The following is a 23442-nucleotide window of genomic DNA, read 5'->3' as shown; positions in this document are numbered from 1 at the left end:
GCCCAACCCAGCCTCTGCTGTTGCGGGCATTTAAAGACTGAACCAGTGGATGGAACAATTCTCTCTGTTTCTCTCTGTCTCTCTCTGTCTCTCTCTTGTCACTCTCTCTCTGTCACTCTCTGTCACTCTCTGTCTCTCTCTCTCTCTGTCTCTCTCTCTCCACACCCCGCTCTGCCCTCTTTTTTTATTTGTTGGGCTCTTTATGTAGTCCAGTATTAAGCCTTTGGCTTAATATAAATTTATAATGTTATTTCAAAAATGGAGGGAAGGAGAATGGGAAGTATCATTATTATATTTTTAGAATTATATCTAGGAACTACAGTGAATCTATTCTTTGTATCAATATCACATGAATATGAGAATTCTGTTAATAGTAATTATCATGCATTTTCTATGACCCTGAGAATCTAATGTATTAATAAATTCATTTAAATAAATAATGCAAACTTTAAAAATAAAGATGTAAATAAAAAGAAGATGAAATCAAAAGATAATTTTACTGTGGTGTGAAAAAATGTTTGAAATCTATGCATATATGTTTCATAATACAGTTTTGTGAGTTTTTTGAGAACTCCTGCATGCATGGATTTCGAACATTTTTGCACTAACATAAGTTTACCCTTTAATTCCATTTTCCTTGAACTTTTTGAAGTACCCTCCTACTGTTAAGTGTTTATTGATTGGTTTTGTCATGTACTTTCCTACTCAGCTTCCATCAGCCCCCATCTTCCCAAATTTGTGTATACGTGTCAGCAAATATAGAACATCTTGCTTATTTTCATGGAAAGGTCAAGCAAGGGTAGGGAATATCTGGCCTGCAGGCCACATAACGCCTGCAAAATCTTTTGGTCTGCCCTGCCAAGGCAACCACAAGTAGGCCTTATAGTATGAGCAGGCTCATTTTTTTAAGTTGATAATTTTATATGGCCCATGAATGATGTTCTAAATATCCAAATGACCCTTGACAGAAAAAAAGGCTCCCCATCCCTAGAAAGATAATTTCTTATCCACACATGCACATCTAATTCTTCTTAAAGGCTACATACACCATTGTCAGGCATGCTACTGACAGAAACAGTGCCTGAATACTAGGTGATTTTTCAATTTTCCTCCTCTCCTTTTTTTTCTTTTTTTGCTATAACAACTATAAATCTAATATATATCCCAGAATAGATATTGATGTACTTTTCTTAAATGATTTATTTATCTGAAATGCAGTTACAGAGAAGAGAAGAGGAGAAAGAGAGAGAGAGGGAGAAATTTTCCATCCACTGATTCCTTCCCCAAATGGTCACAATGGACAGATCTGGGCCAGGCTGAAGCCAGGAGCCTCCTCTGGGTCTCCCACGTTGGTACAGGGACCCAAGCACTTAGGCCATCTTCCACTGCTTTCCCAGGTGCATTAGTGGGGAGCTAGATAGGAAGTGGAGCAGCCAGCACTTGAACTGGTGCCCATAGGGGATACCAGCATTGCAGGAGGCAGTCTTACCTGTCATGCCACAACACCGGCCCTAGATATTGACATACTTTCAAGGGTATATCATAGAGTATATTTCTGGCAATCAAGTTGTAGGGCCAAATACATGTTTATTTAAAATTCGAATATATTTATTGTTTTTCTTCTAAACGAGCAGCAGTTTGCTCATCTGTCAACACTCTTGTGAGCAACACTACAGTATTATCAAACATTTACCTTTTTCCTAACTGATCAACAAGAAATGCTGTCCCACTGTTCCCTTATTGTTCTATAATTATGATAATGTTGAGTGCCTCATTTCAGTTCAATTCTTTCTATTTACTGCAAACTACCTACTCCTATATTTTGTCCATAATCCCTAAGGATATGGAACACTGCACATTTGCCTACCACTTTTTCACACAGAAATTGTTTATTGATCTCTGAATTCTGTAACTATGGCCAGTTTATAAAATTTAACCAAAGAGATAATGAGAGGGAGACAAAGGGAAGAAGGAAGAAAGAAAAATTTGTTGGGTGCGGGTAGAAGTGGGAGGAACGTTACTACTGAGCATCCATTACTAGTCAGTGGATTTGAAGACCAATCCCTAGGATACAGCAGTTAGCATACTTTCTGGGATGAGGCTGTGGGTTTGAGTCCTGACTCCCCTGTTACTAACCACGCAATCATAGGAAATGTCTTTAAACTCTGTGTCACCTTCCTCATTTGTAAATTGCAAATTATGATAGCATATATAAGGAGGCTTTGAGAAGTTAATAGAAAAATAGAATTAAAAAATAATGCAAATTTTCCATGACCCTTTCAAAGTCTCCTAGCACATCATAAATGTTGTTGTAGGGACAAAGTGAAACAACTGACTGAAAGTGGCAAACACTGCATGTGGCAGGCAGCCCAAGTATCTGGTGATGGCTGGTCAGTGCTATTTCTGGGTGTTGGCCGGTGCTGTCTGGGAGGAACCAGGGCTCCATCCATCTCACTCTTGGGCCTTTCTCGCTGTGCCTCCCCCTCCCCTGCTGTTACGAGTGTACATTTGTGTTGCTGTAGAGCTAATTTAAACAATTAGCATGCATCTCCCAAAGAAACAAATGCTACGGTGTAATAAACTATTAAAAATATTTCAAGACATGGTCTGTTTTTTCCTGTCAGGAGAAGTAAATAATATTGTGGGATGCACAAGATTTTACGTATTTTGTTTTTTTGGTTCCACTGTTCACTAATAAGTGATAAATATTCAAGTACTTCAAAAACAGGAAAAGGGGCCGGTGCCATGGCGCAGTAGGTTAATCCTCCTCCTGCGGTGCTGGCATCCCATCTGGGCGTCGGTTCCAGTCCCGGCTGCTCCTCTTCCAATCCAGCTCTCTGCTATGACCTGGGAAAGCACCAGAAGATGGCCCAAATCTTTGGGCCTCTGCACCCACATGGGAGACTGGAAAGGAGCTCCTGGCTCCTGGCTTTGGATAGGCACAGCTCTGGCCATTGTGGCCATTTGGGGAGTGAACGAACAGAAGGAAGACCTTCTCTCTGTCTCTCCCTCTCACTGTCTGTAACTCTACCTCTCAAATAAATAAATAAAATATTAAAAAAAAAAAAACAGGAAAAAATGGAATTAAAAGATAAGCTTATTTTGCTGCAAAAGTTTTAAAATCCATTTTTTATAATAGGCATTTTGTGTAAAAGTTTTGAAGGTTTTTCTAAGTTCTTATGTCAGCAAATTGGATCTTTATTTTCTTTCCTCTAAATGATTTCTTAACTTTCACTTTATATATGGTTATACACAAAATCTAAACTTCTGAGTTATTATTACAATATATACTCAAAAATTAGAGACTGTGAAAAAAATAGCATAAAGGAGGTAGAAATTCACTTTGTAATATAAAATTTCCTCTAATGAATGACATTGTTGAATTTTAAAGAAAGTATGCTAATGAAGCAAGAAAAATTTAAATAAAATCTATTTGAGGCAACTTGTGAAGATATTGTTTTTGTGAAAACCGACAGTCTTTTCAGATACATGCTAAAAGTTACTTTTCCATCTTTGATATTTATTTCTTTTTCAGATAAATATTAATAAATAGTATTTACTAAAGTTGGTTGCCTAGCAGTTGTATCTGAAGTTTGGCAGGTTAACCCAGCAATGGAGTTGAGTAATCACATTTTTTAAATAAGTGAAATTATGAGTAGTGATTTCAAGAGAGCATCATTTGAGAATGCAATAAAATACTGATGATTCTTTGGAGGTTTCTTCAAAGAAAACCATCAATTTAAGTAAGATAAAGATCAAATACCACAAAAAAAATCTAGTCATAGAACATGTTGAATTGTCAAATGGTCACAAAGACACATGTTTTGTATTATAATCAGACATATACCTATGGGAGGTGCTAATAAATTACATGAAGTCCGTCAATTTTCTTTTTATTAACTTTGTATTAAAATAACCTAAAATGGCATATCCAGATATAGACTCGGATTATTAAATTTTCTTGATGTTTTTGTCATTTGTTTTCTGGTCCCAGAAAATGATGACCATCTCAAGGGCTTGACCACCCGGCTAGAAAATGCTGATGCCAGAAATGGGGATCTCCTGAGAAGTCTGAATGACACCTTGGGAAAGTTATCAGCCATCCCTAATGGTAAGCCTTCCAGAAACTTCAACTTCTGATGACGGTTGCTGTAAATTTTTAATGACTGCTCTTAACTTTTACCACTTTTCCAACATTGCTCTTGTACTGCCGTCAGGAAATGATACTGATTTTCTTTCTTATGAATTCTTCTTTTTAAGAATGAGAAAACAGGGGCAGGCATTGTGGCACTGCAAGCTAAGCTGCCACTTGAGATACCTGCATCTCACATTAGAGTGCGTGGAATGGAGTCCTCCTTCGGTTTCTAATACAGCTAAATGGAACTCAGTCAAGGTCTTCCATGTGGGTTATAGGGACCCATGACCCTGGGCCTTCAACTGCTGCCTCCTAGGGTATGCATTAGCAGGAAGTTGGAATCAGAAGTGGAGCTGCAGCTCATACCCAGGCACTCAGATACGGGATACAGGCCTCCCATGTGGTTCCTTAACTGCAGATTCAAACACCCACCCAAGGAGCCTGTGGTGTTAACCACTAACCTACACACAATAGCATCTATAGGTACGTGGTCTGCATACAAAGCATGATCAAGGAACCAATACACAATTTTTACAACATGGAAAATACTTAAATAATTTTTAATTTTTAAACATTTAAAATCATTGAGTAACTTTTTGGATTTTCTTGTTACCTATTGAGTGTTATGTATGTATGTATGTATGTATATATATATATAAAATTCTAAAAGCTGAAAATATAGACATATAAACAAATATTCACCCTAAAATTGAAATATATATATGTATATATATATATATATCCCCCCCCAGAAATGCAGATTAAATCTTGGAACCTCATTTTTGATGAAAGTATATGATTCATGTGAATAAATTTCACTTTATTATGTTCAGCAGCAAATCACAATATGCCCTAATCCAATGAATATTTAGAACAATCACCTTGCTATTTTAAGAGCTAATTAGGTATTCATAGCAAAGGTCCCTGAAAAAATTTAATTTAGCTTAAAAATTGGCTGCATTTGCTACAACCAAATGAGACCAAGTTCAGCCTTCGCCTTATACATGTGTCCCTGAGGTCAGCCAGCCGTAGCCTGTCTCTGACAAGCATGGATTAAACCAGTCACTCCAGATCCTTTGTTTTGTTTCCTCTACTCTCTTCTGCTGCCAGACACAGCCGCCAAACTGCAAGCCGTGAAAGACAAAGCGAGAGAAGCCAACGACACGGCGAAAGACGTGCTGGCCCGGATTAAAGAGCTCCACCAGAACCTCGATGGTCTGAAGCAAAACTACCAACAGTTAGCAGACAGCGTAGCTCAAACGAACGCCGTGGTGAAAGATCCTGCCAAGAACAGTAAGCTCTGTCTGTTCGCTGTGGTGATGTCACTTGTTTGTTCACACTCTACCAGCATCCTGCACTCAGAAATGTCCGACTGGAACAAGCCCTCGGAGGGCGTGGTCTGCCTTCATTTTAGAGACGGGGCTGAGAAGTGAGCCTCCAGCAGCTTGGGAACAGGACCCCGGGTGTCTGCTGCTGTGCTGTCACCTTCCCGTTGTTGACCAGTTGAGCAGAGATTAGGAAACCAGGTCTACATGATATTTGGGATGGGAATGGCAAACTTTTTAACCCTTTATTGTAATGGAAAATCAGAACTGGGCTTGGGAGATTTTATCCTCAGAGTTGGTGAACACTCACAAGCATAGGGACTAAAGACAGTCGTTAGCAGGCCTAAAGTATGCAGGTAGCATCACCTTGAAGTACATGAAACTACTAAGATCTTGATGAGTTATTATTTAACTTTGAGTTATCTAAAGTTTCTAGGAAATTAAGGAGCTTATCTAGTTCATAAAGATTATTTCTTCACATCTTTTATTTATGGAATCATATTATCTGATATAATATGGATTTAATGAGAACATTGGAAGAACTTAAGTATTAGTTAAATATAGACAATAAACATTCGAATTTTTGTATATTTTTTCTCTTTTCTACCTAAGACATTGTGGTAGCATTAATCTCACCAAGAGATGGTTGAGTTTTCTATTATTCACTTTCAATATAAGGGCATTGTCAATGGACATTGAAGTATTTGTAAAGTATAATGTCACAAACACTGTTATTGATGTTGGAAGCCATTCTGTTCAAATAGTGTTTTTTTTTTAAAGATTTATTTGTTTATTTGAAAGAGCTACAGAGAGGAAGGAAAGATAGGGAGGGAGAGAGGGAGAAAGAGAGAGAGAGAGAGAGAGAGAATATCTTCCACCTGCTGGTTCGTTCCTCAAATGCCTGAAGCCAGGAGCTTCACCCAGGTCTCCCACATGGGTGCAGTGGCCCAAGCACTTGGGACATCGTTTGCTGGTTTCCCAAGGAGCTGACTTGGAAGTGGAGCAACAGGGACTGGAACTGGCGCCCACCTGGGACACTGCACTGCAGTGTGTGCCAAAGCGTCAGCCCCTATATGCTGTTTGAATCAGGCATGAAGGCTGATGTGAGCACCATGACTTAATTCAGATCAAATGCAGAGTGCTGTGAGACTGTAGACACATTAGCATGATTGTTTTGCAAATAAGGAAAAGTTCAGAGCTTAGGAAAAGAAGGAACCATTCCTTGCATTCCTTCAAGGGAAAAAAAGGAGAGATGCAAATGTTTTTTTTATTTTTTTGAGGTAAGCATAGCGATAGCTTCCCATGAAGTTCAAATATTGCACCTGAATAACTTCTGGTGCATACCAAATCACCATATTTCCACCCAAATTTGATGAAAGCAAGTTTTTGAGTAAATGCTACTATCAATGTTAGTTAATTTAATAATCTAAGGGATGATTTCATTCTATTTTCAATTGATTCCTATCTGATAACTATTTTGCATAATATTCTCTCCTCAATACCATCTCTAACTTTGTTATCTCTGTTATTTGTAAATATTAATGTTTTCTATTTTATTAGACTATTACAGTAACACTTCTTTTAATTTGAGAAGTCATCTGCTAACAGATATTTTTGTGGCTTTTCACTGAATAATATTTGTTGAACTTAACATAGGGTGCATTTGTAATTAGTGCCAGTCATGAAAAGTACCATAGTCAATACCTTGTAATATCTATAGAATGTATTTCTCTTTTTTTTGTATTTCTCATAAATGTTTTAATTTCTTTTTGTTTTACTCCCTTATGAAATTTCCTGCAGAAATCAGTATGTATATGTTCGCTTGCACACCTTTCAGTAATTCTTGTGCTTCAGTGCCTATTGCAAAAAGCTTCAGCTTTGCATGTTACGGTGTTTGGGTATTGCTTTAAACATACACATAAGTACTCGTGCACTTTCGCAGTAGTAATGGGAGCTACGTGAAGGACTCCCCCTCTGTGAAAAGGTAGCATGTGTTTTAAAAATGCTTTGAAAACATAGTGAAGGGATACTACATAAAGGTGGAAAACTAAATTCCTCCACAGATCTAGCTAAATTCCAGTGCTTGTCAAGCAACTGAAGCTCAAATGATTTCTTTGTAGCATGAACCGAAATAGATGAAGTCTACCTTGTGGTTTCTCCTTCCTCAGCCCACTTTCCTCCCTCCTGTGCAAGTATTCTCAACTTCTGGAGAATTATATTTGGAGAAACACATAGCAAAGTTAGATCTTAACAAATGAGCAAATATTGGGATACAAATTCATTCTTTCTTAAGCATCTCATAGGTTAAATTGAAAGACAAAAATGAAACTGCAAAATACTTAGAATAATCATGAAATCCAGGATATCAATATCTGAAAAATATGATTGAAGCTATCCTCTTGATTTAAAGAAAATTATTAATAAAATTAATTAATTATGTCAGAAAATAGTAGACCTGATAAATCCAAGAAGTAGATTTGGGGAATGATATAAAGATTAAGTGATTGTCAAATTCACTCAGGAAAAATAAAGCACAAATAGGCAAAGTTCCAAAGGAGATATAGCTAGATAAGTGGGGAAATTTACAAGAAAATATTTGGCCAAACTGTGCTTATAAATTTTAAAGCCTGAAAGATACAGCTCAATTTTTAGAAAATTCTTAACATTAAAATTCATCTTCAGAAGTGATTTTTAATAATCTACACAAATGATTATAGAAAAAGTTTTCAAAAACCACTGCACAAGAAATCATCAGTCAGTGTCACAAACTACTTATTTTTCAAGCCTCCAAGAAGAAAATTTTCCATATGACGTCAACCAAGTCAGAAGATAGATGAAAAAGAGAGAGGGGGAGACTGTCCAGATTCCATTTTGAAGCCTTTTTATAAAAATTTCTTGGAATTTTAGAAGAAAAGGATCCATTATTTGCCTAAGCTTCAGTAGTCTTTGCTTAACTACTTTTCTATTTCTATTATATTTAGATCTATCATTTTTCCTCAGTTTTAAAGTGATTTATAGAATATCATAGGAAACTTGAAAGAAGAGCCAAATGGGCAAATGGTTTACTAAAAATGTACAAAACAGGGAAGAACTCTATGTGTTACCTAACAAGGGCTTAGACCCAGATAAGCACCCTTTCTAGGGGGCCAGGGGCAGAGGTTGGGGGTTCAGTTATTGATCTAGCAGCTCTCTTAAAGTCAGTAAAAGAGCTGTGTTCTTTTTGTTTTTAAGTTTATTTATTTTTTGAAAGGCAGAGTTGGAGGGAGGGAGGGAGGGAGGGAGGGAGGGAGGGAGGGAGGGAGGGGATGAGAGAGAAAGAGAGAGAGAGAGAGAGATGTTCCATCCACTGGCTCATTCCCCAAGGGCTGCAACAGCAGGGCATGTTCCAGGCGGAAGCCAGGAAGCTCCATCTAGGTACCCCTCATGGATTGTAGAGGCCCCAGTACTTGGTCCATCATCCACTTATTTCCCAGGAGCATGAGCAGTGAGCTCGATTGGAAATGGAGGAGCTGGGACTCCAACCCATGCTCACAGGGGATGCCAGCAAAGTGGGCAATGATCACCCCACTGTACCAACAATGCCAGCCCCAGAGACCTGTGTTCTTTTTAAATGTATTTAACTATATAATTTATATTTATGATCATGAGTTCAAAACACCTACTTCAAAACCTAGGTTAAAAATTATAGTAAGTTGCTTCCTTTTGAGCCCATTTGATTCATTCCTAAAGGTTAGCGCTCAGTGTTTCCAATGCCAGCCAGAAGAGATCAGTTGAAGTCTAAAAGATGTGTAGCCTTGGACAACAACCAGTTTCACTTTTCCATCAGAGGACAATCACAGAAAGCTGAACAGTGCATACTCAATCATCATAAACGACAAAGTTGGATGAGACTACCCATATTCCAGGAACACAATCATTGATTGCCTTTGTGTGTTGTGTGACCTCCCATGGGAAGCCCTGGAAGTCATCGGATCAGTGATAACCTTCAGCTCTTTATGGGTTGCAGCTATTGAAACTGCCCATAGTCAAGCTTGTATTTTACTTTAGTACCTACAAAAACAGCAGTTTTTAATATGGTTCAACCTAAAATATGAGCATACAGTGCAGAAAAAAATCAACTCTTCATCAAAATGAATTTGAACTGCCTCATGAAAGATTTAATTAAAGTGTAACATAGGCCTTCCGTCTAAGGATTGTTCAACATCGAATGTTCTTCAAAGGACATTTTGATAGCTTCTCTTTTTAAGACTTGCAAAGAATGACAAAAAAAAAAAAAAAAAAGAGAGAGAAAACCAATTTTGTATGAGAACCCTGATTTAAATACAGTCTGGCTTGAACAGACCAGGTGACATTTTAAAGCTGCTTTTGTTTTCTTCTGTGATTAAAGTTCCATTCTCTGAAGATCAGATTTTTAGCTAAAGCTAAAAATTAAGCAGTGAGTTAAGCCCATTGTATTCTCTACCTTCAGTGCTGATTTTCACCTTAATCACAAAACCAAAGACTTCATCTAACATCTCCTCCTCTGGGCTGATTGAATCTCAACTAAAATATTCCCATGTCTCATGTGCCATCACACACTTTGCTTCAGCAGCTGTGGCCTTGCTTTGCCATGTGGATGGGAAGAACTTATTTAGCTGAGCACCTGCTGTCCTAATTACTGTGCATGTTTGTGTAAATGTGTGTGCATGCATGGGCACTGACTTTGTTCTATGCAGTCGCAGATGCAGGCGCTACTGTGAAAAGTCTAGAACAAGAAGCTGACCGGCTGATAGACAAAATCAAACCTATCAAGGAACTTGAGGATAACCTGAAGAAAAACATCTCTGAAATAAAGGAACTGATAAACCAAGCCCGGAAACAAGCCAATTCTGTAAGTTCTTTTTATTTTTACCATCAGTAATGGATTATAATTGTTGGTATTATTCCCAGATAAAATGTTTTCCCCAGTGAACTCTGCTGAATGATCTGTGTTTTTTTTTTTTTTCCTTTAATTTGAAACTATTTAGGGCAGGATAGAGAAAGGAAGGATTAAATTTGAATTCCCATGAATTTCAAAAGGCATTTCATGAGAATAATAATCACCACTTAAGAAACTATGTTATATTGAATTGTTGTTTGAACAGAGTAGTAGAAATAGCAAAAATGAAAAACATATTACTGTATATAACCAAGGCATGGAAGAGAGGATCTCACTCTTGATAAAAGCAGAAGGAAAACCACTGGGTTGAAGAGTGAATAAAAACAGTTATGTGAGAGTGATAGCCAAACAGTTATTTTACAGATGGTTTAATCTTTTATATGAGTAGAAGCCTGATCACTATTCTAGAGATCAGTAAGCTCCAGATGTGATCCTGCATTGTGGCATTAGTAACAGCTGGACTGCCACAACCTTTGTAGTATAACACTGATAAACTGTCCATGTGGAGGGGGAAAAGGAAGTAGGTGCCAACACATGGACTAGGAATCTGGGAATGTTCCCTCCACAGTGAGGCCCAGAGCCAGAAGAAAAACCCTTGCTGACTGACCATGGGCCTGTGAATTGGATGAGGCATCTGGGTCTACTTTCACCCCCAGAAAGAGGTGTTCAGAGCTAGGTTACTCCTTTTTAGATTTTTTCCCTCATCATTCAGAATTACACATCACTCTGGGATGGGGTGCCCCCTGGTGCTAAAACTGCAGTAACACACCAACAACAGGTGTGTCATTCCTTACTTAGAGCACCATCTAATGCTGAAATAGTGGAAGTGCTTATAGGCCCAGAGAAAGTAAAGAGAATGCTTGGAATCTCTACACCAAGAATTTCTAGACAGCTTGGAATTTACACACAGTCAGATTACAAACACCGGGGAAAGTAGCTAAATCTTCAATGAACAGTATTTCATGCTGGTATGCATCAAGAACTTGTAGAGAGGTGCCAGCATTGTGGCCTAGCAGGTAAAGCCTCCAACTGTGATACTAGCGTCCCATATGAGTGTCCATTCATGTCCCAGTTGCTCCAGTTCCAATCTGGCTCCCTGCTAATGGCCTGAGAAAAGCAGCAGAAGAGAGCTAAGTACTTGGGCCCCTGCCACCCACGTGGGAGACTTGGATGAGGCTCCTTGCTCCTGTCTTCAGCCTGACCCTGCCCTGGCCATTGCAGCTCTCTGGAGAGTAAACCAGCACTCCCCCTCCCACCACCACATAAGTGTGTGTGTCCGTTTCTCTCTGTATCCATGACTTTCAAATAAATAGATAATCTTAACAGAAAAACTTTCAGAGAACTATGACCTCAGTTAATAAACTGCTATAAACAGACCAGATAGCAACTGACTCATGAAAATTCTCAGATGAAGAATGAAAAATAGCTGTTTTAAGAGAAGTCAATGACATCAAGAAAGAACAGAGAAGATTTTCAATACTGTAACAGAGAAACTTAACAGAGAAATGCAGGTAATTTTAAAAAAATCTTCAAGCTGGAGAGTACACTAAGTAACATTTAAAATCCAAAAGAAGACAGCAGTAGCAGACTACATCAAACAGAATATCTAGACAGGCTATTTGAACACATAAACAGAGGAAAAAGAAATAAAGAAGAATAAAGACAGTTGACAGGAACTTTGGACAACAATTTAAAAAAACAATTATCTGAACTATTGGGATTCAAGAAGAACTTGAGAAAGCCAAGGGAATACAAAGCATGTTCAAAAAGAAATATAACAACAGATACCACAAAAATAAAAAGAATCATAAGAAATCACTACAAAGAACTATTTGCCAACAAACTGGGAATCCTAGAAGAAATGGATAGATTCCTAGACACATGCAATCTACCAACATTGAGTCATGAAAACATAGAAAACCTGAACAGACCAATAACCAAGATGGAGATTGAATCAGCAATAAAAACCTCCCAACAAAGAAAAGCCCATGACCAGACGGCTTCACTGCCAAAGTCTACTAAAATAATCGAATACCTTGGGATAACTTTAACCAAGGATATGAAAGATCTCTACAATAAATAGTAGGAAACAGTAAAGAAAGAAATAGAAGAAGACATTAAAAGATGGAAAAATCATCCATGGTCATGGATTGGAAGAATCAACATCATCAAAATGTCCATACAACCAAAAGCAATTTACAGATTCATTGCGATCTCAATCAAAATAACAATGACATTCTTCACAGATCTAGAAAAAATTATGCTAAAATTCATATGGAAACACAAGAGACCTTGAATAGCTAAAGCCATCTTATACAACAAAAACAAAGCCAGAAGCATCACAGTATCTGCTTTCAAGATATAGTACATGGCAATTATAATCAAAATAGCCTGGTTCTGGCACAAAGACATGTAGACCAATGTAACAGAATAGAAAATAGATAAATCAATCCACACATCTACAACCAACTTATCTTTGATAAAAGAGCTAAAATCAATTCCTAGAGTAAAGACAGTCTCTTCAACAAATGGGGCTAGGGAAACTGGATCTCCACATTCAGAAGTATGAAACTAGACCCATACTTTACACCTCACATAAAAATGCGCTCAAAATGGATCAGAAACCTAAATTATGATCTGATACCATAAAATTATTAGATAACATTGCAGAAACTCTGCAAGACATTGGGATAGGCAAAGACTTCTTGGAAAAGACCCCAGAGGCCAAGGCAATCAAAGCCAAAGTTGACAAATGGGATTGGATCAAACTGAGAAGCTTCTGTACTGCAAAAGAAACACTCAGCAATGTAAAGAGGCAGCCAACAGAATGGGAGAAAATATTTGCAAACTACACAACTGATAAAGGGTTAACATCCAGAATCTCTAAAGAGCTCAAGAAATTCAACAGAATAAACAATCCAGTTAAGAAATGGGCAAAGGACTTAAACTGGTATTTTTCAAGAAAGGAAATTCAAATACCCAGAGATGCTTGAAAAAATGCCCAGGATCCCTAGTCATCAGGAAAATGCAAATCAAAACTAAATGTTGGCAAGGATGTGGGGGAAGAGGTACCCTTATCCACTGCTGGTGGAAATGTAAACTGGTACAGCCACTGTGGAAGACAGTATGGAGATAACTCAAAAATCTGAATATAGACCTACCATATGATCCAGCCATCCCACTCTTGAGAATTTACCTAAACCAAAAGAAATCAGCATCTGAAAGAGCTATCTGTACCCTCACATTTATTGCAGCTGAATTCATAATAGCTAAGATATGGAGTCAACCCAGATGTCCATCAACTGTTGAATGAATAAAGATATTATACACACACCCACACACCCACACACATACACACACACACATACTATGGAGTACTACTCAGCCGTTAAAAAAAAAGTGAAATCCTATCTTTTGCAACAAGATGGATGCAACTAGAAACAATTATACTTAGTGAAATAAACCAGTCCCAAAAAGAAGATATCATGTTTTCCTTGATCTGAGGTAACTAATAGAGTACCTAAAATGTAAAATTTAGGAGTGAAAAGACATTTTGAGAATTGAAGATTGTTTATAGCCCTTGTCTCTTATCTCATCCGTTGAGGAACAGTGTTTTCTTTTCTTCATACTATTTGTTGAACTCTTCTACTTAGTATAGGATTAACTATACAATCATTAAATAAACTTAAAATATATCTTTCTAAAAATTAAGAGTGCAAATGTGAGAGGGAGAAAGAAGAAGGGTTGGATCTTGGGTGGGAGGGAGAGGAAGGGGAGTGTCACTATGTTCCTAAATCTGTACATTTGAAATACATGAAACTTGTATAACTTAAATAAAATTTTAAAGAAATAAAAAATAAATTAATTCAGCAAAGTTGCAGACTACAAAATCAAGATGCAAACATTAGTAGTATTGTTATACAGCAATAGCAAATTATCTGAAAAGAACTAGAAAGCAATCCCCTTTCCAATAACTACCAAAACAAAACAAAATACCTGAGATAATTGTAATCACAAGAATGGCAGGCATTTGGCCTAAAGGTTATTACACCAGTTAAGATACCTGTGTCCTGTATAGGAGTACCTGGGCTCAATAAACACTTCTGTCTCCTGACTCCCACTTCCTGCTAATGCAAACCCTGGGAGGCAATGGTGATGCCTCAAGTGGTTTAGTTCATGCCACCCACTTGAAAAACCCAGGTTAAGTTCCCAGCTCCTAGGTTAAGTTCCTTACTTAGGCTGGAGGCTTAAGAGCCTTTGTAGGCATTTGGGGAATGAACCAATGGATAGGATTCTTTCTTTCCTTCCTTCCTTCCTTCCTTCCTTCCTTCCTTCCTTCCTTCCTTCCTTCCTTCCTTCTTCCTTTCCTTTCCTTTCCTTTCCTTTCCTTTCCTTTCCTTTCCTTTCCTTTCCTTTCCTTTCCTTTCCTTTCCTTTCCTTTCCTTTCCTTTCCTTTCCTTTCCTTTCCTTCTCTCTTTCTCTCTCTCTCTCTTTCTCTCTTTCTTTCTCTCTCTCTTTCTCTTTCTCTCTTTCTTTCTCTCTCTCTCTCTTTCTCTCTTTCTTTCTCTCTTTCTCTCTCTCTCTCTTTCTCTCTTTCTCTCTCTCTCTTTCTCTCTCTCTCTTTCTCTCTTTCTCTCTCTCTCCCTCTCTCCCTCTCTCCCTCTCCCCCTCTCCCTCTCCCCCTCTCTCCCTCACTCCCTCTCCCTCTCCCTCTGTGTGTGTGTGTGTGTTTCTTACTTGCTCTATCTCTTCCTCTTTGTCCCTTAAATAAATTAATAACATTTTAGGAAAGGTCTCTACTATGATACACATAAAATATCAGTGAAAGAAATGAAAAGAAATGCAAAGAAATAGAAAGACATCTTGTGTTTATGGATTGGAAGAATTAATATAGCTAAAATGACCATACTATCCAAAATGATATACCAATTCCATATAGAACTATCAAAGTTCCAATGACATTTTTCATAAAACTAGAAAAACTATTATAGTTTGTACAGAACCACAAAAGACCCTAAATAGCGAAAGCAATCTTGAGCAAAAAGAATAAATCAAGAGGCTCTATACTATCTGACTTTAAAATGCCCTACAATGTTACAGTCATGAGAACATCATGGTATTAGCATAAAAACAGACACATAAACCAATGAAATAAAGTAGTAGAGAGCCCAGAAGTAAATACATGCATCTATAGCAAATCACCTTTGACAAAAGTACTGAGAGCATGCATTGAAGAAAAGAAGATCTTTTCAATAAGTGGAAAATTGGAAAAATTAGATATTCACATGTAGATGAATAATCTTTATTCGTATCTCTCAACTTATACAAAAGTCAACTCAGAATGTTTTAAGGACCTAACTGTGAAATTAGAAAATATGAAACTTCTAGGGGCCAGCCCTGTGGTGCAGTAGGTAAATCCTCCATCTGTGGCGCCAGCATCCTATATGGACGCCGCTTCTAGTCCCTGCTGTTCCTCTTCCAATCCAGCTCTCTGCTATGGCCTGGGAAGGCAGTGGAGGATGGCCCAAATGTTTGGGCCACCTGCATGGGAGTCCTGGAAGAATTTTCCTGGCTTTGGATCGGCTCAGCTCTGGCCATTGTGGTCATCTGGGGAGTGAACCAACGGAAGGAAGAACTTTCTGTCTCTCCCTCTCACTGTCTGTAACTCTACCTCTCAAATAAATAAATAAAATCTTAAAAAAAAAGAAAATATGAAACCTCTAGAATAAAACAAAGGAGAAATGATTCAGGACATTAGGAGAAGCAGGGATTTTTTTTTTTTTTTTGGACAAGGCTCTAAAAGCACAGAAACAAAAGCCAAAAAGAGACAAATGGATTTCATTTTTTAAAAGAAGCTTCTGCTTAGCAAAGGAAACAGTTCACAATGAGGAGGCCATCTGCAGAATGGGAGAAAATATTCACAGGCTGTATTTCTGACAGGGCTTCAAAAGCAGAATATATAAGAAATACCAACAATAGCAAAAAATAAAGATCCAATTAAAACTGGGCAACAGATTTAAACACAACTTTTCAAATGGAAACCGACAAATGTCCAACAAGTACATCAGAAAATGCCCACCGTCATCAATTATTAGGGGAAAACAAGTCAAAGTCAGAACTACAGTGAGGTATCACCTCACTGCAGTTAGACTGGCTATTATCAAAAAAAAAAAAAAAAAAAAAAAAAAACCTGCTGGCTGCGATGTAGAATAAAGGGAACCCTTACACACTGTTGGTGAAAATGCAAATTAGTACAGTCATTGTGGAAAACAGTGTGGAGGTTCTTCAAAAACTAAAATTAGAACCAGAATATCATCCAGCAGTTCCACAACTGGGTATGTATACAACAGAAATGAAATGAAATCAGTCTGACAGAGAGACATCTGCACTCCCTTATGTATAGCCGCCCCATTCACAGTAGCCAAAGAATGGAAACAGCACACATGTCCATCCATTTGTGAATGAATAAAGAAATGTTTCAAATACACATGATAGAGACTACTTAGCCATAGAAAAGCTGAAATCTTGTTATTTGCAACAACATGGGTAGTACTGGAGCTCATTATGTTAAGTAAAATAAGCCAAACATAGATAAGTATCACATGGTTTCACTCATATGTGGAACCTAAGATTTTTGAGCTCATAGAAGCTGAGAGTAGAATGCTGGTTACCACAAGTGGGAAGAGGAGGGAGGAGGGAATTAGAAGAGAAAGGCTAGTGTTCTATTGCCCAATGCAGTGGCTATGGATAATGATAATATACTGTCTGTATACTAGAAAACAATTAGATGAAAGGAATTTGAATGTTTTTACCATAAAGAAATGGTAAGTATTTGAAGACATACACGTTTACCCTCAGTTGATCATTACACAGGATATAAATGTATTGATACACTACATGTATAATTTTGTAGATTGATTAAAATTAAACTTAAAAAAATTCTATTTGGGATAAACCTCATTGGTAAGGATAATTTGAAGGGTTTTGACCATGAAACATAGGTTAATCTGAGCTATGCTTATTGAATATGGATCCAGAAGCAGTTCACGAGATAGGTGAGAAAAACTAGAAAAAAGGGTCCAACCATAGCAGTGGTAGTAGGAAGAGAGAGCTGATTTTACCATTACTACATGTATTTCACAGTGTTAAGTTTGTAGAAGGAATGGTAAATATTATTTTGTGAATCACACATTTAGCAAGTTTCTGATTTAGTCATCAAATGGGAAATTTGGACATTTTTATTATATTTTTCATCGTGTGAAATCTAAAACCATGCCCAGATATTCATCAGTTGTTGCAGTGCTTTCCCTCTGTCTCACAAAAAGATGAAATTCTGGTAAGTAAGAACATAAACCTGTCTCAAAGTGCCAAGTGGAACTATAGAATAGTGCTCAAAAATGTAAACATTGCCCATGCCTTTTCAGGAAATTTTCAATCACTTTTGGAAATGGAAATTTCAATATAATTCCCTACTTTTTATAAGATATTCGAGATATGCAGGCAGCTAAATTTTTAAGTGATTAGTTTTGCATTAAATGATAATTAACCCTTCTAATTTGTAAATACCTTTGCAACCTGGCATGAGTATCTGGATATGATCCTAACATATATTTTATTTAAAATAAGATATCTTATAATTAAAAATTAAAGACATTTATCTTAAAGTACCCTTCTGTTGGGTTGTTGATTCTGAAATCAAGTGACTGGAAATCTTTTAAAATGCTGGCTACTGGATGAAAATTGCAGTGAAAATCCAATAGTTATAATGGGATTCTCAATATTTAATTGAGTTCATGACTGCTGTATCAGAAGTGTCCTAGAAATACCCAGTACTTAATAAGTTTTGATTAGAATTTGCATTATAGGATTCACATTAGAAATAACAGCAACTGATAAAGGAGCAGTTTGGCCTAATGGTTAAAATACCGCAACTCATATTGGAGTACCTGGGTTCAATATGTGGCTCTGACTCCTGACTCCAGCTTCCTACTGATACAGATCCTGAGAGTAGTTGTGATAGCCCAAGTAATTAGTCTCCTGAAACCCATGTGAGAGGCCTGAATAGCATTCCCAGCTCCCTGCTCTGGCCCCAAACCAGCCCCAGCTGTTGGAGGCATTTAGGGAATGATCCAGCCAGATGAGATATCTGTCTCTCTTTCTCCCTCCCTCTCTCTCTCTCTCCCTTTCCCTGACCCTCAAATAAATAAAAGTTCAAAAGTTAGACAAATAAACAGAGCCAAATATCCTACTCCTAAAATAGTTTGTGTCTCAGAAATTTTTCCCCTCTTGCAAGAGGGAAATATTCCAGAGATTTCTACTAGAGAAATTTACAGGCATTAAATTCTGATTTACATGTGTTGAGTAAAAGTAATACTTATAAATAGAAATCAAAACACAAAGTATTTAAAAGGAAAGAATTAATAGTAACGGACTGGCTGCCAGCAGTTTCAGCTGCCAGAATTCTTTGGGTAGTGAGATTATATTTAAAATCCTTGTCCAGAAAACAGGAAAATCCAGATGGTTTTCTATATAAATATGGAGAGTTGAACAGTAGGTTATGTTATTAGATTAATTGCTTGCATATCGGGTATAAGATGCCATCTTGTTCATGGAACCATGTTTTTTTAATATATGTTAAGTATACTATAAAGTGGATTAACTATAACTCCTGGTGACATTACATGCCATTAATTTTAAAACGCCTCCTCTCTTGTGCGTTGAGTTTTTAGATGAATTTCCATTCATTTGGTGATTTTTCAGTATTGGGGCTCCATCTTGTACACTCAATGTGACCCCCTTTTCAACACAGCCATCATTTAATCACCTATTTTTTCTTCCAGGTATTAGTAAAGTCTGAAACACACCCCTTCCCAGTCACACATTCCACACATATTTAGTGGCTTCTTCTCTAAGCAATTACTGAGTATCATTTAATTATGTTATTTAAATAAAATAACTTCTTTGTGATTCAACTAGCCCTAATATGGCCCTGTGGCCAAGCCCGAAAGCACTTATGAAACAAAGACAAAACAACTTACACATGGTTACTTTTGAATTCTAATACAGCCCCACTATGAATTCAGATATGATTTCCTGCCAGGGAGAACTCAGTCTGTTATTCAGTTCTACTCATCAATTCCAGTCAGATCTTGATTTCCTGTTCTCTTTGATCCTCTTAGGACATTGATGTCCCTTATAGCCTTCCTCAGATATGAAATTTGCTCAAAACAAGGTTTTCTCTGATGACGATTTTGGTTCACTTGCAACAATTTTTTTTAATTCACTCTAAATTATACCCTTTCCTGAACATTAAAAATATCTGAAGACTACATTTTCCCTATGTGTCTACTATTTTATCTTTTTCTTTACCTTTTTTTTTTTTTATCTCTAAGCCTTTGGATAACCCTTTGTGCAGCTGCTATTTTGTCACTTAACATCCTTCATCAACCCCCTCTGCACTTACGCTTTATAGTATTAACACCAGAGTAAAAAACTACACATATCCTGTTTCCATTTTTCATAATTCATTTTGATTCCCCTCCTCTTGGCACTGTATATAACAGGGAAATTCCATCATATGTGGAGCAGAGAGCTGACTTCCTGAATGAAAATTATGTTACCAGAAACTCTCCCCAGACACAGAGCAAGCACTCTGGGCACCAGAGTTGACTCCTAGTCCAGTACCACTCAGTTGGAATCTTGGGCTTCACCCTTAAAGAGACTATAAGGACAGGAAATTAGTCCAAGGAGGCTTCCTACATGCTTCTGTCCCAAGGCAACCACACATGGGGCTCCAGGAGTCACCTTCCTCTAGAAGATGGGGGAAATAGCCCTTATTTCTATCCAGAACAGAGTTTCCTCTGTGTGGAGATGAAATCACGTGAAACAGCAATAAAATACAAATACTTGACTTCTGCTGGGTCAGCAGGAGGAATAATATGCTTGGTGAATCCCCAGAAATTCCCAAATAGACTTGAATTTGTCTCTCTCCTGAGTTTTCTCTTTGGGATACAGCCAATTTTGCATCTGGCACTTTGGTGGAGCCCTACTATCCTTGCAGAGAGACCACAGATCTGCCTATACCCACACTCAAATGAGAGTCTTAGAGACAGCTCCTTGTGTCACCAGGATATGGTGACTAGTTTGGTGGCCTACACTCTCTGAGTCTGCACAGCTCTTCCATGGAATAACAATGCTAGTTGGTTTTCTTCCAAGTGTCCAAACTCTATGACTAGCACAGAGTACTAGAAGAACAGAGAACATGGAAAATCACTGCCAGTGATGGCCAAAAGACTTCTGAAGCCAAGAATTTGAACCATGATGAAGAGGGGTGTACACCCTCCCATATCTATGCCTCCTGCTTTGAGTGCTATCACTAAGCAAAGTCTTTGCTTATTTCTGAGTCCATGCAACTAATTGCTGTCTTGAGAGTACCCCTTTGGTGGTAATTTTGTATCTAACCCAAAGGAAATTAAATAATCAATTCGTGTTATTTGTGATTGAAGGAAGGCTTCATAAATGCAAGTAAAAATTGGTATGAACAGTGTCACTCTATTCACATAGGAATTCCTTCTTAAGTAATTTGTAGCAATTTTTATAAAGTACTATTCAGAAGAAAAAGGAGCTGTTAAATAGATTAGTAGTGATAGCCATTAGAAATCATTTCCATTTCATTTCCTGGCAACTTAATAAAAAGGTATAATTTATTCTGAAATGTATGTTCTGAGTAGGATGATTAATATCCTTATTGTTAGAACATCTAGAACAAAATCTATTTGGTCTCTTTCAACTTTTAAGAACATAGCAGGATAAGTAATTTCCTCTTTAAAACTACAGAAAAGTGCCTTCCTACTTTAAGTGATGCCAGATTCACAGATTTGAGTTATAAAATTTAATTAAGCTATGTTAATGAAGATCATTCACATAGCTTCATGTAAAATCGCCTTTTAAAATGTTGCCACATTCATCAAAAAGAAAGGTATGAAGGTAAAGTTTGTTAATTGTATGCTTTAAAGAGTAGTAGCATGCTAACAAGACATGGAACTGTGGTGAGCTCACTGGCAAGATGCTAGTGGGAAGCAGCTCTTCTTTGCCCTCATTAATGAATGTAATGTGTCTACATATCATTTAATGGTACTATTTGATGATAGAAAAATAACTTCAAAGAAGGAATGATGATGTCTTTGTATTTGGGAGCTACTTCAAACTTTGAGAGATTTAGTTTCAGTTCTTTGTACCTTGTTTTTCTTGAAGATCAAAGTATCCGTGTCCTCGGGAGGTGACTGCATTCGAACATACAAGCCGGAAATCAAGAAAGGAAGCTACAATAATATTATTATCAATGTCAAAACACCTGTTGCTGACAACCTCCTGTTTTATCTGGGAAGTGCCAAATTTGTAAGTCTAATGTTCAGCTTTCCTTTAAGCTGCTATGAATGTGCTAGTCAGAGATTAATCTTGGTGATGGAAAACATGTATGGAATCTAGGAAGATGACCTCAAACTTGTCTAACATTGCCTCTTAGACTTCGAAACCTCAGAATCTTATGTCAAAAAGTTTTTGAGGCATCAGATTAAATTAGAAGGCAAACAAAAAGAAGAAAGTTCTTGGCAGTGTTTAGGCACATTTCCTTTCCTTTGTCAGCAAATCAGCATTTAATTTGAACTATATTTTCAGATCCAGCAATTTAAGAAGACAGACAAATAGGAATTAAGCTTGTTTTAACTCTTCTCAGACTAAGAAAGTACATTGAACTTTCATGTTAATAAAATGAAAATGAACAGAGCAAATTGTGTGCTGATTGATTACCAGAGAAAACTCTACTTATTCATGTTGAATTTATGACTCAAACTGAAATGATGTGAGTTGTATCTATAAAAGCTTACCTATAAGGTTCTAATTCCTTCCATCTCAACCATTTGGCTTTGTAGGAATAAGGATCTTCCAAAATAAGTAGGGCTCATTTTTAACACACCAGACATGGCATAAGCTGAGGAAGTCTGGGTCACTTTGAATAACTTAAAAAAAATCATAGGTGCCCTCTTCAAAAACACTAGTGCCCTTTATGAAAAAATAATGAATCAATCATTTGCCTTTATCTCTACCATAACAGAGTGAGAAAAGACTTTTATCTCCCAAGTGTAATTAGAATGGATGAAATAATACCAGTGCCTCAGCAGTGTGGACAATCTTTTACCTTAAAGATGTAATAATAACATTTTAATCAAATATAATATATCACTTGAAGCTTAGTCATGAGACTTTAATTATTTTACAAGTAGAACCTATTGAAAAGGACTCCACTGGCCTGATCTTTCAGGGTGCTTGCTATCTGATATCTATCACTTTTGTGTTTCCTGAACTAGATTGACTTTCTGGCTATAGAAATGCGCAAAGGCAAAGTGAGCTTCCTTTGGGATGTTGGATCTGGAGTTGGGCGTGTGGAGTACCCAGATTTGACTATTGATGACTCATATTGGTACCGTATTGAAGCATCAAGGTAACTAACTCAACAGAGGTTAAGATCATGAAATTATACAATTTGGTAGTAGTTTTTAAGGAAACTACTGGCATTTCAATAAGGTAGCTGTATATGTATGCAGACACCAATGTATGGATTTTGTATTTTACATATGTATGTGTGCAAGTGTGTGAGAATGGGACATATCTGTCAGGAAATGACAGGCCTTCAATGTATTGACCAGAGTGAACAGTCAATTTCTGTTTTTCATCGGGAATCTCATAGGAATTGGGAGATTAAGCTGTTTTTAGTCATCCTATCTCTCCTGGGTAAAAAAGAAAAAAAAAAAGTACTAACACTCATTAAATAGAAGCCTGTGCACAGGAGTGACACTGTTGCCTATCTTTGGTATATGTAGTCCCTCTTCTTTAAACATGGTACCCGTGACCACAAACACAAGGAGTACCAAAATGCCAGCATCAGTAAGTACTGTATTAGGTCCACACTACTTGAATTGGGAAGTAATAGAGTGTTGATCCAAAATTCTGCCTTTTAAGCTTTAATTCAGTTACCAACTTCTAGCAGCATTTAAAGAACCCATTTC

General features: G+C 37.3%; 1 protein-coding gene across 2 annotated transcripts in view; it reads left to right on the top strand.

The window, feature by feature from the left end:
- Positions 1 to 23442, top strand: part of LAMA2 (laminin subunit alpha 2) — a 707630-nt gene that overhangs the window by 606440 nt on the left and 77748 nt on the right. For both annotated transcript variants that reach the window (XM_070073612.1, XM_051855341.2), the window contains exons 42-46: positions 3995 to 4111; positions 5246 to 5428; positions 10176 to 10330; positions 21632 to 21775; positions 22744 to 22877. In XM_070073612.1, the coding sequence (XP_069929713.1) occupies positions 3995 to 4111; positions 5246 to 5428; positions 10176 to 10330; positions 21632 to 21775; positions 22744 to 22877 (733 nt within the window). The remainder of the gene's footprint in view (positions 1 to 3994; positions 4112 to 5245; positions 5429 to 10175; positions 10331 to 21631; positions 21776 to 22743; positions 22878 to 23442) is intronic.

Source organism: Oryctolagus cuniculus, chromosome 5 (genome assembly GCF_964237555.1).
Source record: "Oryctolagus cuniculus chromosome 5, mOryCun1.1, whole genome shotgun sequence".
NCBI lineage: Eukaryota > Metazoa > Chordata > Mammalia > Lagomorpha > Leporidae > Oryctolagus > Oryctolagus cuniculus.
This window is presented reverse-complemented; position numbering and strand designations above follow the sequence as displayed.